The following is a 16,803-nucleotide window of genomic DNA, read 5'->3' on the forward strand; positions in this document are numbered from 1 at the left end:
AGCCACGCTGCCAGCTGATAGGAGGAGAAGAAGAAGAAGGCAGTGAAGTCTGGTACATGACTCCTACTTCTTACTGTTACCACCTGTGTACTCACCAATCTCGTACTGCACACTCAGAGCGAGTTTGGGCCACAGCATTATGAGTGCATACGAGGCATAGAAGTGGACGTCGTAGGTGTTGTACATTCTGTACTCCTGACCTGGAGAAAGGTTGCAGCTCTGTTAGTCCAGACAACACAGGCGTTACTACGTTAGACAAGAAGGGAGGGTGAGGATCAGCTCTGAGGAGAAGGAGGTCGCTGAGTCAACTAAGACGACTTTCCCATCAGAGCTGTTTGGTCCAGAGTTTGTTTCCTCTTTAAAACCCGGTTGACTTAACACATACTAAAGTAACGTTTCACACACGGTTCACAACATGAAGTAAGCAGACAAACCTGAACTGTTCCTCTGACTAAAACACTTGTGACCTTGTCATTCACCTTCAAGGTAGGCAAATCGACCGTACTCCTTGATGACATCAGGCTGTGCTGGGAGCCCCCCATCCTTGCTGCGTAGACCACCACTGATGTCAGCGTCCTCTGGCAGCTCTGTCCACACTGAGCCTCCGTCCACCACAAAGTACAGCTCGTTAAACAGAGCTGATTTATACCAGGAAGGAAGAGAACTGGAACAAGTGGAGAACAAGCACAAGTTCAGTAGAACAAAGGTCAGTGACACTTAAGAGTGAGAATTGACTGAAGATCGTGTTTGATGCAAGTGGCTCTAACTTCTGTAGCCAGTCGTCCAAGTCATTTTATCTACCTGTCCTGCAGAACTGGCCTCTGCCACTCCTCGATGCTCCTCTCCCACTGGCTGTAGTGTGTCAAAGCGTGGTGACTCAGAGAGGGACAGGCGTCCCCCTTGGTTCCAAAGTAACGGGTGTACCACCTGGAGACAAAGACAATATAAAAAACCTGTCAAATACTCTGACATCTGACAAGAGAAGGCGTGACTTTCACACTCTGATGTATTTAAGACTTTTAAAAGCTAAATTAAATAGCTTGGCTAACATTTGGCACATTTAGCTTGGATTTAGGGTATTTTTGAACAAACTTTATTCTTTCTTTGAGCCTAACTTTTTACCAAGTAAGTCAGTGGTCCCTCACCTTTTTTCTACCAAAGATCAGTTATCTAATATTGTCCAGTACCACGGTGATTGTTGGACGATCATTTAGGATCAGTACATTTTCTAAATAATTCAGAACTTCTCCTGTTAGTATTGGACTCTTAGAGCCCAGATTATTTCTACATCGAGGGCAACTGGAGGGAGTAGGTTTCTTGAAGACGTTTCAGTCAGGACTGAAGAAGACTCTTGGATGAGAGGGGAAACGTCTTAAAGAAACCTCCTCCGTCCAGTTGCCCTCGATGTAACTATTTTTGGATCTTTAGAAGATGTAAATTCTTAATTCTTTCACTGCGGCCCGGTACCTAATCACCGACGGACCGGTCTGATGTAACTCATACATTTGGCTTTTTCTGTTCTTTTCTTAAGTTAAAAGACAAAAACCAAACACATTTCGTGACCATTTACCTAAAGTGTTCCCTCTCTCTGGAGCCAAAGGTGATTCTGGGCATGTCCCAGCTCAGACAGAACTCCAGAGTGTTACGACTCTGGGCCGCCACTGAGCAGCCCACAGCCAAGGCTGCTGCTACTTTCTCTCCTTTAGACGTGGGAGGGCTGGCACCTGGGGTGGATGGAGGAGAAGTTTGAATCCTGACATTTGTAGTTAATATGTTTCTCCCATTTTCGTTTCTTCACTTACCTGTGGGAGAGTCCAGGCGTCCATCAGCAATGAGGTCGGTCCACAGACTGCTGCAGGTTCCACTTGGACTGAAGGCTGTCTGGTGACTGATATGTCTGTCAGGCTGTGGGGATGTGCTAATGAGAACTCTACTTCAATACAACCAGTGGTTCTCTAAATGCTTCTGCAGCGCCCCCTTATGTCCATCCATATCATCAAACTTTTTTAAGACACTATCATTCACACAAAACGGTTACTTTCAAAATTACAAATCAATGCAATTTTCTCACTGAAAATAAAATATTTTGAAATGTAAATTAATTTGCCTTGCTAACACCCTGATATACCTCCACTCCCCCCCACACTCCCCTCCCCTTTGATAACCACCGTGTAAAACCATTATATAGCTGCTGCAGAATCCTGAAATCCACCAGAAGGCCTGGTGAAAAGCTGCTGAAGTTTATTGGGATTTCAACTCAAACCTGTTCTCTGGCTGCGATGCTCATGGTGAACGGGTTCACTGGGGTACAGTGGTGCAACAAAACCCCCGACACGGACTCCCCCTCCTTCTCCAGGTGGAATGGTTCGTTCCAGTGTCCTCCTTTCTTGTCCGACTTGTGTCCCGAGCCGTTGACCATAGTGAACATGATGGAAACTTCCAGGTCGTGGTCATTATGGTTCTGGATGTCCCACACAAACACAGCCACGGGGAGACTGGAGTCCTGGGAATGTGACAACAGAATTATCAATGGATAATTCAATAATCATAATAATAACCAATGACATTTTGGGACACAAGGTGGCGCTCACTCCATATGAAAGAACTGGCTCCAGGTCCAATATTCTCACAGAAAATGAATGTGGCTCAAATAGTTAATATTTTTTAATAATAATAATCATCATCAACAGTATAAAATGTTTTTTAGATTCTTTGAATAAAAAAATTCTTTCTACAAAAATTTGTAAAAATTTAACGTGACATTAGATTTTGTAATTCTTTTTAAAAAGAAAACATTCATGTCAGATAAAAAAATTAATAACTCCACTATTTGTTCTTCTTTTTTTAGTACATTGTATTGAAATAGGAGTATTAGTTATCACATTTTTAAGGTAGGAAATTTTCTCACATTGAGCAACACTTAAGTTAAGACCCAGAATCATTTCGTCACACTTCTGCAATAAATGTTAATTTATCACACTGAGTGAAAGAATCACTTTGGAATGAAGTCATTTATATTGTACAACAACAGAACAGGGAGATGCTGCAGTTTTACCTGGTACTCATGTGGGATGACGGGGGAGACCTGTCTGCAAGTGAGGGTGAGGTTCTGTCCAGGGAGGTGGTAGACCGTCCAGGCTCGTGGGTAAAGGGCGTGGTAGAAGGCGTACTCCCCGCAGTAGCCCCAGTTCCAGCCCTGTAACGTTGGCGGACGCTCCACAGACAGAACCTGCTGGTAAACCGTTTGTCCTCCACGACGCAAACACACTGTGAACTGAACACAGAGCATAAAAAAAACAATATGAATGAAGAACAGCTTCAGGTTAAGTCTAACAACTCTTCAAGTTCTTTAAAGGTCAAGTTTCAAGGTTTTTCCATGCTGGTATGACTGTAAACACTGTTTCATGTTTTTGTAACTTCCTAGAAGATCAGTATGTTCTCCTCAGGTTCTCGATCATCTTCATCAGCTCCATTAGTTTCTACTAGACTCTCCCTCCAGTCCAGGTCTTCTTTACCTGGTTGGCTACGACCGTTTTGTAGTGGTACATTCCAGGGTTGAGCTGCCATCGACAAAACTCCCCTCTCCAACCTCTGGTGATGGTTCCTCCTCCAATCCCTCCAAGTGGAGCACCTGCAGGTCAGGAGATCAGGACAGAACACTGAGACAGAATCAAAAAACTCCCAGAACTGTCAGCACCAGAAACAAAAGGAAAACATCGATGGATTCAAGGGGTTCATCATCATCATCATCATCATCATGTGACGTCATCCTTCACTCACCATATATTTGTCGTAGAGGCAGAGGAGCAAACATGTCGATGAAGGGAGCCTTCTTCTCCACACGAGTCTTCTTGTACCACCACTTCAGATACCTGCAGGAACACAGACACTAGTCATGTGACTGGTCAAGAGGGCAGCGAGACACTGAAATAAACATAGAACAGCCAGAAACAACAATGCCATACTAAGTCACACTAACATGTGGAAAAAATTAACATTTTTAGTACTCCAGTGAGGTCAAAGGTCACTATGCGCAACATTCAACATTTTTCAGGCTAGAAGCAGGAACCACCAGTAGACCAGCTACTCTATTTAGGTTTTAATGTTCAACACAAATTCAGAATCAGCATAAAGAATAAAAAGAGTCAAATCAAACAGCCCTCTGGTCTGAATCCATCAGCCAGTCAGAAATTTTGAAATTCATGAGGTCATTTGTTGCCACTTTTTAATATGGGTATGGATATTAGTTTGTAATCTGTTCTTTCAGAACCTGTTCTTTGAGAACAGCTTTAGGAAACTGATCTGCTTCAGCACACCTGCAGTTTCCTGAGTCTAAAAACACGGGGAAAACCTCCTAAATCACAAAGCTGTTGATCAAACATTTAGACAAACAAACATATAAATAATAATATAAAACAATATAAATAAAATTAACTTTCATAAATAAAACCAGAATTCCACTTTAGGTGTTGTTAAAACAACAAAATAAAGGTTCTAAATTTTAGTGTAGATTTAATACAAAGTCAGTTGTCATAACTGTTTTGTTAACAGGTTAAAGCATCGCCCTTTCCAGCTGATGACGCTCTGGGCAACTGCTACGTGGTTGAAGGCAAGTAAGAGCAGCATTGCAGTAGACTACTAATCAGAAACTTGGCTGTTATCTATTAACTGATAGTGAGTGAGAGACAAAGAGCAGGAGAGAGAGAGAGAGAGAGAGAGAGAGAGAGTGAGATACCATGTTGATCTAACCTCACAGACAAACAGGAATTATGACTGGTGGTCTGTGTCAACACGTTACCATGGAGATTAATTTGACTGGAGACAGTAGTTTTATCCTGCAGAAATATTTAAAGTGGTGCTTTTGTTTACAAATGAATAGGTTTTCTGAAGCCCAGAGGTGGTCATGTGACGTGGTCATGTGACAAACCCATGCCACACCTCAACAGTCTGTCTCTGCAGCAGCAGCAGCAAAGTTCAAACAAAAAAAACAAACAAAAAAAAACACCAGCCTCAGAGGTGAATACACAGGCACAAATGTTTGTAAGTGGACAGTGAGTGGACAGTGTGTCACCTGACTCACTGTCACACAGCTTAGGCTGACACCACGACACAGTGTTGTTGACAATGAGCCAAAGTACCCACTGTGCAGAATATTACACATCACTATCAGAGCAGTCAGCAGGTTGTTGAGAAAACAAACATGACGATCAGCGCCTGCCCAGACTTCAGCGGTGGTTTTCCTTTCATTTAAATGGGATCAGATGAAAGCTACATTTGCTCGCAGCTGAACCATCAAACATGGGGTGGGGAGGGTTGTGTTGTCTGTGGTCCTGTAGATGACCAGGGACCCTCAAAACATCCTGCTATTACCGCTGGGAGAGGTGATGAAGAGAGCAGGTATACAGAAACTGAAGCTGGTGTGGGAATGCCAAAATAGAATTAATTAACTAATTGATTGTTTTTAGTTTTTTTTTTTTTATCAAATCACTTAATAACAACGTGTAGAGACTCAGGGAGTCAATAGTCACAACATCAGTATTGAAACTTCACGGCTGCCATGAGGGACCAGGCACTAGTTTACTACATTTATAGTTCAGTTTTATGACTGCATCACAAAATGTTCCACCTGGTGACCCCATGGTCATCATCTTTATGTTGAGTATGTTGGACAAAACTGACAATAAATATTTATCTTTTTGCCTGGTACCGCAAATATTGTTTAACGTTTTGGTTTCTACTGAATTGTAGAAATTTAATGTGGACCCTACCTTATAATGGGTTCGGGTGGGATTTGTGTACACAGCCATAATGTTTGACTGTTGTCACAGCCTTAACAAAACAACACCTACTCACCCCCCACGTCTCGAGGGTGAACTATGAAACTTGATCCTTGAGGTTAAAGGCACCTCTGGTACTCCACCCTGGAAACCAGGTAAAAGGGTTGAAGTGTATGTAGAGTAAAGGCTGTCGGTGGTGTGGAGGTGTAGCATGGGTTGAGGCCAAAGGCTCAGCAGGAGAAAACTCCAAATACAGTCAGAACATTGTGTGCAACACCGAGTGATGCTCTCACCTGATCCCCAGGCCAACGTGCTCCCAGATGAAGGACAGCGAGACATCTTTTGCTTGATAAGGACTTCTCTTCTCCTTAAACTCATGGGCCAAACAGATCCTCCAGCCCTCCTCAGGAACTCCATATCCCTTTTCCTTGGAGACGTACCTGCTCATGAGGTCGGCCGTGGATTTTTCACCCCATTCTGTCGTCATTGTTGGACAAGGTTCCAGCACCACGGACAACTCAAAATAGTGAATGGGACCTGAGCAGGTTGGGTGTATTTAAGATTAAAATCAGTCAACACCTTGTGTCAACAGTGCCAAGTGTGAACATGCACACACACAAACACAAACACACATTCAGACACAGATATTCTTCAGGGACAAACCAGTTGACCAGATTTTAAATACTTGTGAACAGTTTCTTTACTTTAAACACAAACAAATGTCATAGCACATTTCAAAGGTTTGGAAAGAGTCACCTCCCATTTTCATTCTTCGGATAAACTAGTTTTACAAGTGAACCTTCTGTCCATCCTCCTAGCACAGAACATGAGCTGCTCCACTCCCCCTGGTCTGTGATTGATTCTCCTCTTCATGTAATGACGCAAGTTTATTCAAGCACTCCATCTACTATACATCTGCACAGCTCTACTATATATTATATTTGGATATCTTTATGTACTTTGTATTGACAACACGGAGCTACAATTACTTATAACAAAGTTAAAGGATTTCTAAAGATACTTTTTGAAAGATTCATAGAGGATAATAACCCTCGTTTCTGGGCCACAGCTCACACATTTGGAAACGCCAATGTGTTTAGATCCATTAGTGCTAATGTCAAGTGAAAACCTCACAAACTCTCCTGTCACAGCAAAAACACAAAGCGAGTATAGGTGAATTGCGGTTATGACTGCAGGGAAGCGCAGCGACCTACAGTCTGACATTAAAACAGATGAAAATGATTAAATATACATGTATACAGTATATACATATACCTTGTGCTGTCGTTCTTCAGCATCTTCCCCTTGCTCTGCTCAAGCCACAATCGACGCAATGTAAATAATTTACGTTCTTCACCTACCGGCGATTTGTGTCCCTCTTGAAAGTCTCCGACAGCTAAGTCACTCAGGTTTTTTAAAACAAAACGCCGTGTTTTACCCAATAATTTTGTCACATACCATGTCATGCTACATTACATAAAAACGAACTAAAATATAAAGATGATTTTCATGAGAACTGAGTCGCTTTATTCCGGCTAGGCGCGCCTCGCAGTCTTGCTCTAGGGAAAAACCACCACAGAGATACCAACCTGCAGTCGCTGCCCGATCGTCTTCTTCGCTTTCATTGTAATGACTGTTGGAAAATCGCGTGCAAGTACATTGCCTCCACCCTCTGGACTAAAGGGGGATTGCAAGTGTAAAAGACAACGTATATGTTTTATGCGTTATATGCTAAGTTCTCTAGAACAAGTCGAGATCGCATTACTTTTACTTTTACTTAGCAATATTAGCAATATTGGCTGCAGTTAAAAGGCACAGGTGAACATAACACAGTTTAACCTAAACCCTTTGTGTTTGGAACTGCTGACTGGCCTTTGATGTTGGTTGAATTTTACTTTATGGGCAAAACGGGAAATGGAGATTTTGCTGTTTTTTGGCCAAAAGGTTTTCGTTTTCCTAAAGGGTTCCTAAAGTGTTTGTTTAGGTAGAACTAATAAACATCAAGTCTCCACGTAACCCTGGATCACTTAGTTTGATGTGTTCTGAGAGACTACTGAGTAGCTTTGTTTAGCTGTCATTGGTGGTGGTAATATTGGGGCTTGATATGAAACAGCGAAGCGACCCAAACATGGCACATTTTTAGTAGTAAACATTAGAAACATTTGATCAAATAGGATGTAAAAAAAATCATCATCAACACAAGTGACATCAAATGCAATGCAATGCAAAAAAAAAAGTACAATACACACACAATTGTACAAAGCATTAAACAAATAACTACCCGATGAAAATGTAAATGAAAGGTTAACCAGGAAGACGGCGTACTCTGAGCCTGTACCATTTGGGTTGGAAAAGCAGGGGTGTCTATCTTTAATTCTTTAAAATGCTCTATCTAATAGGCCTTCAAGATTTTTGTCAAAAATATCGGCAAAAAGAAAAAGTAAAAAAGGGCTAGTTATCCAAAAAGGGCACATTTTTGCCGAATATAAATAAACATATGCAAACGTTTTAACCTGAAGATGCCGACTGTGCTCCGTGAGCTGGCCGACAAAATACTTTTCCTGCGTTTTTTGTTTCGTATTATTCGTGCAATTTTTACGATTGACCAAAGTGTAAATATAGATTGCAATTGAGATAAGTTTGTAATTGACAATTATTTTAGAAGTCTTTATTTTTTATTTGTCCCACTATGTTTTCCCTTGATTTGTGATTTGTCGAACCTCAGAGAACCTAGCTTATCTAGTGGGATTGTTTACTGTAGCTGGAATGGTACGGCTAACGATATAAAGTATGTCCAACTCTTGAAATAGTGGCTAAACAAATTGATTGTTTGACTTAAACGTTCAATTTTATGTGTACTCTGGGATAAAACAACAAATTATTTCGCTGGTGATAAAGTATAAAACTACGGTAAGTGTTTACATGACTCTGAAAACGAGCTAACTTGTTACATTTCCATAGAGCGTACAGGTTTTACACTGCTGCGATCACGAATCATTGTTAGAGATTTTTGTTATTTCCTGTTATCCTGATAACGTGAACCTGATGTGTAGCGTGACAGATGATCGAGGTGGTGGCTTCCATGGCCCGAGGTCCAGTGTTTCTGGCCGGGGAGCTCATGGAGTGTCTGATCACATTTACCAACCCGATGTCCCATCTGTCTACGTCTGCGACCAGGTAGGAGCACATCGATTATCACTCAGCCCAGAAAAGAAAACCTTTGTAGCACATTGTTTGTCGTGTAGCATGAAGTAAAAAGTGATCATCGGTTACTTTTGTCTGATGATTCTAAGTGATGATCTAAGACGTAAACAGGAGGCAGATCTAGACAGTAGTATTCAAACATCTACTTCATGTCTTCATGGCAACACTATATTTTAGTAAGAAGGAATCTCGTATTGCAAGTTTGTTACCAATCCAATTAAAACTTGTTTTTGCTTTTTTCTAATTAAATAACGCTTTCGATAAAATGTACTAACCCTTCTTCAATTACAACTTGTATAAGAGCAGACAACACTCCAACCGTTTGTCCCAATACTGATCACTAAATGCCTCTTCATCACTTGTCGTCTGTCTGTCTTCCAGTGAGATGCTGGCGTGGGCCAGCGCTCAGATCCACTGCCAGTTTCATGCTAGTGAGAGCAGGGTGGCTCTGCCAGTACAGGGCATCAAACAGGACGTCCAGGCAGAAAGTGACACTGTGCTTATTCCCAGCAGAGGTCAGCAGAAATCTAACAATGCCCAAATATGTCTGTGAAAAAAGTATGAAATAGTTTTTAATTTCCTTTTTTTACCTCCTGAAGGAGAGCGAGGGCAGTGTGTGCTGGACACCCCTCCAAAGATACTGTTCTGTGACCTATGTCTGGACCCAGGGGAGAGCAAAACGTGTATGTCTGCTTTGTGTGTGGAAAATGAACTTGTGGTCCACTTCATTAGGAACACCCACTGGACTCATGCTCATATCTGATCAGCCAATCACACAGCGGCAACTCGCTGCATTTTACTATTTGTTGTTATTACCAAAATCTCTGAGTAATTCTGTTCAACATTCTGATGTCTGGACCAAGTCAAACAAGGTGTCCCTAATAATGTGGCCACTCAGTGTGTATGTATCAGTTAAAAGTTTTAATGAAGCTGAATCTGAATTGTTTAAATATCAAAAACTAAATGAATAAATGTCTCTGTTTGTACAGATTCTTACAATGAAATGGTTCCTGCAGATGGTCCTCCCAGTTTCCGCGGTCAGTCGGTGAAATACGTCTACAAACTGACCATTGGCTGCCAGAGAGTCAATTCTCCAATCAAACTACTGAGAGTTCCCTTCAGAGTGCTGGTCTTGCAGGGTTAGATTGCTCTGAGTTGGTTTTGCTCCAATGATTACTTTTAGCATTAGTCATCCAAAAGGACAATCCGACCTTTTCCACTCTCTGATCTGCAGGGATGCCAGAGCCGCTGTTTCCTCAGGACGAGGAGGTTTCACCATTAAACCCTTTCCTGGAGGAGGACGAAGCGAGTCGTAGGGATGCTCGGCCTCTGGAAAGAGCGTTGGACATGTTGATGGTCACCACCTCCAGACGCTACCCACGTGGGTCCCTATTTACCTGCTTTGAAACATTCAGCCAAAAACCACTCGTGACCAACATGCTTTAGTCATTATTGTTATTGTGTCATGACAATATTTAGTCTTTAGCTATTTTTTTGTTTATTTTTATAATGTATTATAAAATATTTTTAGATTTTGTTATTTTTTTCTTCAACTTTCATTGGACAGTGGATAGTTATTGCAAATAACCTTTTTTTTATCACTAAATATTTTCTAAACTTTTTCAGAATGACGTTTTTTTAAATAAGAGTTTTTTATTGGATAAGACTGTTTATTTTTATCTATACGCTGTATATAGTATAGCTTTTATAATGTCTTTAGGTTGTGATTCTTCTTTCTTTTCCCTGCTTTTTCCTTAGACATGTTCAACATCACTAACATCAGAGGGAAAGTTGCAAAGTTCTGTATCTTTAAGACGGTTTACAGACTGGGTGAGGAGGTCATCGGAACATTTAACTTCTCAGAGGGAGACATTCCCTGTTTACAGGTGAGTTTTCACGCCGTCATCCTGACATCGTCCAGTGTTTGACTCGTGGCTCTTGCTTTCTAAAGTCTGTATTGATGTCCAGTATTCAGTGAGCCTCCAGAGTGAGGAGGAGATCCAGACACAGTACCAGCGGCGACCTGGTCAGGCGGTCAGCGTGACGGGACATGGGCGCCACCTGGAGTCCTGCCTCCACACTGCCTCCAGCCACTTCTCCCTCCCTGTTCCACTCAACGTCACACCAGGATTCAGTACTGACATCGGTCAGTTGTTATTTTAGATTTTTGCATTTAGCCTTTAAGTTAGCATTGGTTGGTCTGAAGGGAACATTTCTAAAACAAGTCTGAAACACAAAAGGTTTTAGCCAAGAAAAATTTAGTTTTATTCTGGGGTTAGGCCAAAGAGAGAAAGAGAGCGCTAAGGATTAGCCAAAAAAGATAGCATGTGAGGACTGTCCTGCCTGCAATCCAGATTTTTTTACTTTAAATATGTTCAGAGAACAATGAAGAAGAAAATCAGACAAAGGTGATGACAGACAGGAACTCTCACCTGTTGAACCCAGTCTTAAGTTTAATACATTTAATATGAACTTTGACCTTTAGAACTGTTGTCTCCGCAGTTTCTCTTCGTTGGCGCCTGCACTTTGAGTTTGTTACTGCCAGAGAGCCAATGGAACCCCCCACTGTCCTTCCTAACCAATCAGAGGTCACAGTCTGGACCGGGGCGGAGCAGGTGGACGTGGACACCTTCAGCTGGGACCTGCCCATCAAAGTCCTGCCCACCAACCCAGCCCTGGCCTCCTACGTGTCCCAGTTCACAGGAACAAACAGCATCAACATTTAACCCCAGGGAATGATGGGAAAGTTTTCCCTTTGAATGAGGAGTTAACAGAAATATGGACAAAAAAATCTTGTTCTAATATAAAACTCTAAACGCACAAGGTCGACATCAGAATGAAAATAATTCTCACCTCAATCTGTTGAGAATAATGTTCAGTAATTCAAGTCTGCTTTAATCTCTAAATATACTAAAACATGAGCATAATCTGAGAGTTAATTGCAGATAAGGAAAAATAGATTAACCAATAATACTTTAGATTTTACACCTTGATATTTTAGTGAATTTTAGAAAATGACCATTCTTGTTTTAATCCCACTGGGCCAAAGTGACTTCAATGTCAGAATTATAGGCAGAGAATTTTTTTATGAACTTTAACCTCCTGAGTAGAAAGTCAAAAATAATTTTACCTCTTGCAGAAAATTGAGTCAGTCAAAAAGTCAGTCTCAGGTCTGAGGTGAAATAATCCCAACTTTAATCTTGTGAGATTAGTTGAAACCTGAAACAGTTAAAAAGTTCAAATTCAAGAGTCAAGGACATAGGGTAATGGCTTTAACCACCAGTTTAGAAATAAAATATTAGTGATGTGTGATGAAACACACACTGACCTCCTTACATTTGTTTTTATATTTCTTATTCTTTTATTCCACTTGTTTTTATATTTCTTATTCTTTTATTGTTAACTGTTGTTTGTTTTTATTTTATTTTTTACTTTTTTTACGTGTAACTGTCCTCTTTAGGCCTCAAATGTAAATACTGTCAGAGAAGTGAGGAGTGAATTAAAGCTTGGTGACATTTGTTGTAATGTCTTCATAACAACAGCATTTCTGTGTCAGGAGTTTATTTTAGGTTGAATGAGCGACAACAGAGAACAGGTCAGAGTCAGTAGATTGTTAATATAATAATGTACGTCACATAAATGTTGTACATGGTTGCATGTACAGGGACTGCAGTGATCGCAGTAAAGATGAGAGTATACACGTTAATGTTGCAGTCATCTGGGGGTTTTTTTAAGAAAATGTTGCAGTTCTACTTCAGCTGAGAACAAAATTACAGGTTAGTTATCATCTTAAATGTTAGAATGTAGCCTTTAAAACATAGCATTTGTTAATAGACTAGCTTCAGCTAAGGGACTCATGTTCAATAGAATTATAGACAACTGTTCAGCTTCACGTGATCTGTGTGGACAGTGAGTCATCCCTTGGTTGAATGGAAGTTGGAACTAAAGTTTGTCCTTAATCTGTGAGGAGTTCATGGTGAAAACATCAGAGCAAAAACAAAGTTTTGACTTGAAATCCATCTTACCTTTAGGAGAATGAAATGTAAAAGAAATCAAAATAAAACACTCAAGTCCAGCTAAGAACTGGGACTGGGGGTTCAACTCCTAAAGATCAGACTGAAGTCTGCTGAGAAGAAGCTGGAGAAGAGACAGACTGAAGGAGATCATCTGGTCTGAGAGACTGAAGCTGAACGTCTTTGACTGTAGAGATGGTGAAGGTGGTTGGATAAAAACCCAGAGAGGAACAGAACCTAAAGAACACTGTCCTCACACTGAAGGAACACTACTGTGGAAACCCTGTAAGAGATTTGCTCTGATTTGAAAATGCTTCAATTTTGAGGGTTCAATAAAACTCTGACCAGGTCAAAGGTCACACAGCTCAACACTTGACAAAGATATAATGATGAAACTGGTCAAAGCTGTTGGAGACACAGAGACCAGTCTGAACTGGTTCTAGTCATTAACATCAGAAAACATCTGTCTCAGAACTTTCTGACTGTAAGCCTCATTCACTTGAACAGGAACATTTTCAAACGTAAACATGCAGACAATGCAGACGGAAGTTACTGGTAAAGAACTGCAGCAGTGAGTATTGGTTTCACAGGGCAAACAGACAGAGTAGAAGGTTGTCAGTGCTAATCCCGCTCGTAATCCTGGAGCTGCAGCTGCAGATGAACTGAGCCGTGGCTCGGGTCCTTCAGCTCCTCACCCGGAAGGCAGGGCAGACGGGGGTCGGCCGTCTGCACCAGGGACACTGTGCAGGACACCCGCTCCACCCGCACCTGACACCAGGCGGGGAAATCCACCGGCCGCTGAACCCTGGAGGATGAGACACAGAAACGGTTAGGAGACGTTTGTGTAGGGGTTAAAAAAATGTCCAGAGTCAAAGAAAAACCTGGACGGTTTTATTTCATAATAAACGAGAAATAAGTCCTGGTGCCGACTAAAATAAAACAGGTCAGACTTTTTAAAACATTTTATGCCTCTCGCAGGTTAAAATCAGAATCACAACAAGTGTATTATTTTTTAAATTTAATGTCACACTTAAATACTAATGCTGAAGTAAGTAAGTGAGTAAGGATTGATGCATAAAAGGATTTTCACTTTTGGAGAATTATAACATTACAGACGCAATGAGCCTGTTAAGATGAAAATTCTGAGAACGGTATTAAAGGAATTCAAAAATAATTAAAACGTTGACGATAAATATATATTTTTATAATATTTCTATACAATATTTTCTACTTGTTTCTAATAATTTTTTATTCAAACTTTAAAACTTCTGAGAAAAAAATATTGAGCATTTGGCCTTTATATCTGAGGTAAAATCAAAATTCTGACAAAAAACATTTTATTACATTCAAGGCAATTTTTATGGAAACAAGCCATTTTTAAATTTTTAAAAAACTCAAAGTCAAAGAAGAGAATAAGTTCTGGCGATAAAGAAAGAATTTAGAGTATTTCTTTTATATCTAATGCAATGAGAATTATTTCGTTGTTTTAAAAAAAGTTTTTACTGCAGTCAATAATTTTTTTAAGAGAAAGATTAAGATTTGAAAAAAATCAAATTCAATTCAGAGATAAGACTTCTTCTTTTCCTTTCAGATTTGTCCCTTTTTCAGGGGTTGCCACAGCGAAAGACTATGTAGTTTAAAAGTGATACTTCAGTACATTAATACTTCTACTACAAGAAGTATCTTAGAGGTTTTCCCACAACAGTTCAACTGTGATGAAAAGTATCTATTTAGAACTCAGTAAGATTAAGTTTTTGTTTTGTTTTTTAAACTCACGTCTCGCAGCAGCCGACTCCCACAGGATACAGACAGGTGCACTGCATACAGGAGTCGTCCATCCAGGATTCTCCCAGAGAGAAGCGTCTTCCCTCAAACTCACACAGCCCTGGAACAAAGAGCATGAAAGTTCAAATCTAAAACTAGAGTCTGAGCTTCATCTTTGTCTTCAGTGAATCATTTTTACCTCTGGAGTCAAAGTGACACTGCATGGAAGCAGCAGACACACTGCTGCTGCTCCACAAGAGAAACCACACGGCTGCAAGCACCAAGCTCACCCTGGCAGCCTCCACCTTCATCTTCATCTTCATTGTCATCTTCATCTGCTGCAGTGTGCTGGACCTCGGCTTCCCTCTGCTGCCTCATTTATACGTCCTGAGTGCACACACCGTGGCCTGGAGGTGTGGTCCACAGTCCAGGCTGTGTCAGCGGTGGTGCCATCCACTGGGAGGATGAAGAGGTGAATTTGTCCCGGAGGGCAGCAGGAGGGCAGCAGGAGGGCGAGAGGGGAGGCAGGAATCCTGGGTCTTCTTGGCACAGTTTCCTTGGAGATCAACTGGCTGCGCTTCAGCAGGCATGAAGCTCCAAATAGATAGAAAGAATGACACATCCATGCCATGACTAAGAGAGGGGAGCATGAGGGGGAGACAGAGGGGGTGGAGGGGTGACGCTCAAGAAGAGGAAGTGGAAGGAGGATTGAATTATAAAATGATTCATCAGCTATCAGTTTCTCCAGGGCTTTGTGGCCCAGGTCACTGTCCAGGTCACAGTCCAGTGGGACAAAAGTGATGTCAAACAAAGACAGTCAGAAAGTCCCAAGACAGATGTTTTATCCATTTCTGCAGGTGTCTGATATTAATGACTAGAACCAGTTCAGACTGGTCTCTGTGTCTCCAACAGCTCTGACCAGTTTCATCATCATATCTTTGTCAAGTGTTGAGCTGTGTGACCTTTGTGACCTTTGACTTGGTCAGAGTTTTAATGAAGCATTTTCAAATCAGAGCAAACCTCACATTTTTGACCAAACTTGAATGGAAACCTGTTCAGATGATTGAAGCTCATCAACTGGTTCTGATCTAGAACCACCTGAGGTTTTTTATTTTCCTGAAAGAACATTAAAAGGAGGTGGATTTCAGTTCTTAGACCAAACAGACAGGAGCAGGTTGTGACCTGGAGTCAAAGACATCGACCAGAATTCTACAGAGAAGAAGAGTTCTCTGATGGAGACACCACTGAAGAAGAGAGCAGACTGAGACATGGAGGAGATGGAGGAGAGACAGAGATTTGTTGTTTGATTTTATTTGTTTTGACCATCATAACTGCAGGCTGATTTTAAATGATCTAAATATTTTCATTTGACCTTTACTTAACCAGATCCCTGTAAGATGTTCCGAAACATTTGGGGAAAGTCAGACTGAAAAGGTCAAACATTATGGAAGGTTCCTGAATCAGTGGATCCACTGGTAAACAGTTTGAAGATCAGGATTAAGACATAAACATCCACCCCTGAGTCCTGAAACGTCTCCATCCAGCACCAAGTAGTCCAGTACTGGCCTATTATCTCTAATAGTTTAAAATATTAACTTTATATGACCAGAAAGTTAATTGATGACAAATCAAGGCCAAAATGGACAGCTGAAAATATTCATAGATGAACTTCAGCGAGCAACAAGAGAGCTGAAAGTAAGCCTAAAATAGCAAGGAGAAAATAAAGATATGTAATCAACGTTTTCTCCACCACGTTCATTCCTGAGAATAAGACTCGGCTGTAATTTGATCTTTGTAAAACATGAGCTCATCATCTTCCACTTGCTTCTATCTGCAGACCGACAGAGAAGATCATAGGAAAAACCTCCTCAAACCTGTTGACAGGAGGCCCCAGAGATCAGTGAAGTGCTGCTTGTCCTGCCTGGTACCCAGACTGACGGTCCTCCTTCCTCCATCAGCCAGCTTCTGCAATCACCTCCATGACTCACACTTGCCTCTGTGTCAGGCTGCCTGGAGTCTTGTTGTCATTCATATAAACATAGGTG

At 41.1% G+C, this 16,803-nt stretch overlaps 3 protein-coding genes across 3 annotated transcripts in view; 1 reads left to right on the top strand and 2 right to left on the bottom strand.

Annotated features, from left to right (window-relative positions):
• gba2 (glucosidase, beta (bile acid) 2) overlaps positions 1-7,360 on the bottom strand; it is an 11,095-nt gene extending 3,735 nt beyond the window's left edge. The window contains 11 exon segments of the mRNA XM_008323509.2: positions 62-200; positions 480-664; positions 802-927; positions 1,571-1,724; positions 1,803-1,905; positions 2,264-2,503; positions 3,056-3,274; positions 3,516-3,631; positions 3,781-3,872; positions 6,071-6,314; positions 7,053-7,360. Coding sequence (XP_008321731.1) covers positions 62-200; positions 480-664; positions 802-927; positions 1,571-1,724; positions 1,803-1,905; positions 2,264-2,503; positions 3,056-3,274; positions 3,516-3,631; positions 3,781-3,872; positions 6,071-6,264 — 1,568 coding nt within the window. The 5' untranslated portion in view covers positions 6,265-6,314; positions 7,053-7,360.
• A 347-nt stretch (positions 7,361-7,707) lies between these two features.
• rgp1 (GP1 homolog, RAB6A GEF complex partner 1) lies at positions 7,708-11,910 on the top strand. The gene is made up of 9 exons (XM_008323498.3): positions 7,708-8,687; positions 8,831-8,954; positions 9,363-9,496; positions 9,581-9,664; positions 9,971-10,120; positions 10,216-10,362; positions 10,740-10,867; positions 10,950-11,127; positions 11,484-11,910. The coding sequence occupies exons 2-9, from the start codon at positions 8,839-8,841 to the stop codon at positions 11,705-11,707; spliced, it is 1,161 nt and encodes a 386-aa protein (XP_008321720.1). The 5' UTR covers positions 7,708-8,687; positions 8,831-8,838; the 3' UTR covers positions 11,708-11,910.
• Positions 11,911-12,351: 441 nt separating this feature from the next.
• Positions 12,352-15,255, bottom strand: msmp1 (microseminoprotein, prostate associated 1). Its single transcript, XM_008323780.3, has 3 exons — positions 14,958-15,255; positions 14,771-14,879; positions 12,352-13,799 (listed from the first exon to the last, which is right to left on the bottom strand). The coding sequence occupies exons 1-3, from the start codon at positions 15,091-15,093 to the stop codon at positions 13,616-13,618; spliced, it is 429 nt and encodes a 142-aa protein (XP_008322002.2). The 5' UTR covers positions 15,094-15,255; the 3' UTR covers positions 12,352-13,615.
• Between the last annotated feature and the right edge of the window lie 1,548 nt (positions 15,256-16,803).

Source organism: Cynoglossus semilaevis, chromosome 1, assembly GCF_000523025.1.
Source record: "Cynoglossus semilaevis isolate Cse_v1.0 chromosome 1, Cse_v1.0, whole genome shotgun sequence".
Taxonomy (NCBI): domain Eukaryota; kingdom Metazoa; phylum Chordata; class Actinopteri; order Pleuronectiformes; family Cynoglossidae; genus Cynoglossus; species Cynoglossus semilaevis.

Bases quoted from the DNA above. Each gene is read 5' to 3' on its own strand.
- rgp1 (XM_008323498.3), top strand. From the start codon at position 8,839: ATGATCGAGGTGGTGGCTTCCATGGCCCGAGGTCCAGTGTTTCTGGCC. The intron at 10,121-10,215 runs GTTAGATTGCTC...TCTGATCTGCAG, and splicing joins CAGAGTGCTGGTCTTGCAGG to GGATGCCAGAGCCGCTGTTT. The intron at 10,363-10,739 runs GTGGGTCCCTAT...CTTTTTCCTTAG, and splicing joins CACCTCCAGACGCTACCCAC to ACATGTTCAACATCACTAAC.
- msmp1 (XM_008323780.3), bottom strand. From the start codon at position 15,093: ATGAAGATGACAATGAAGATGAAGATGAAGGTGGAGGCTGCCAGGGTG. The intron at 14,880-14,957 runs GTAAAAATGATT...TCTTTGTTCCAG, and splicing joins GTGTCACTTTGACTCCAGAG to GGCTGTGTGAGTTTGAGGGA. The intron at 13,800-14,770 runs GTGAGTTTAAAA...CTCATCCTCCAG, and splicing joins GGAGTCGGCTGCTGCGAGAC to GGTTCAGCGGCCGGTGGATT.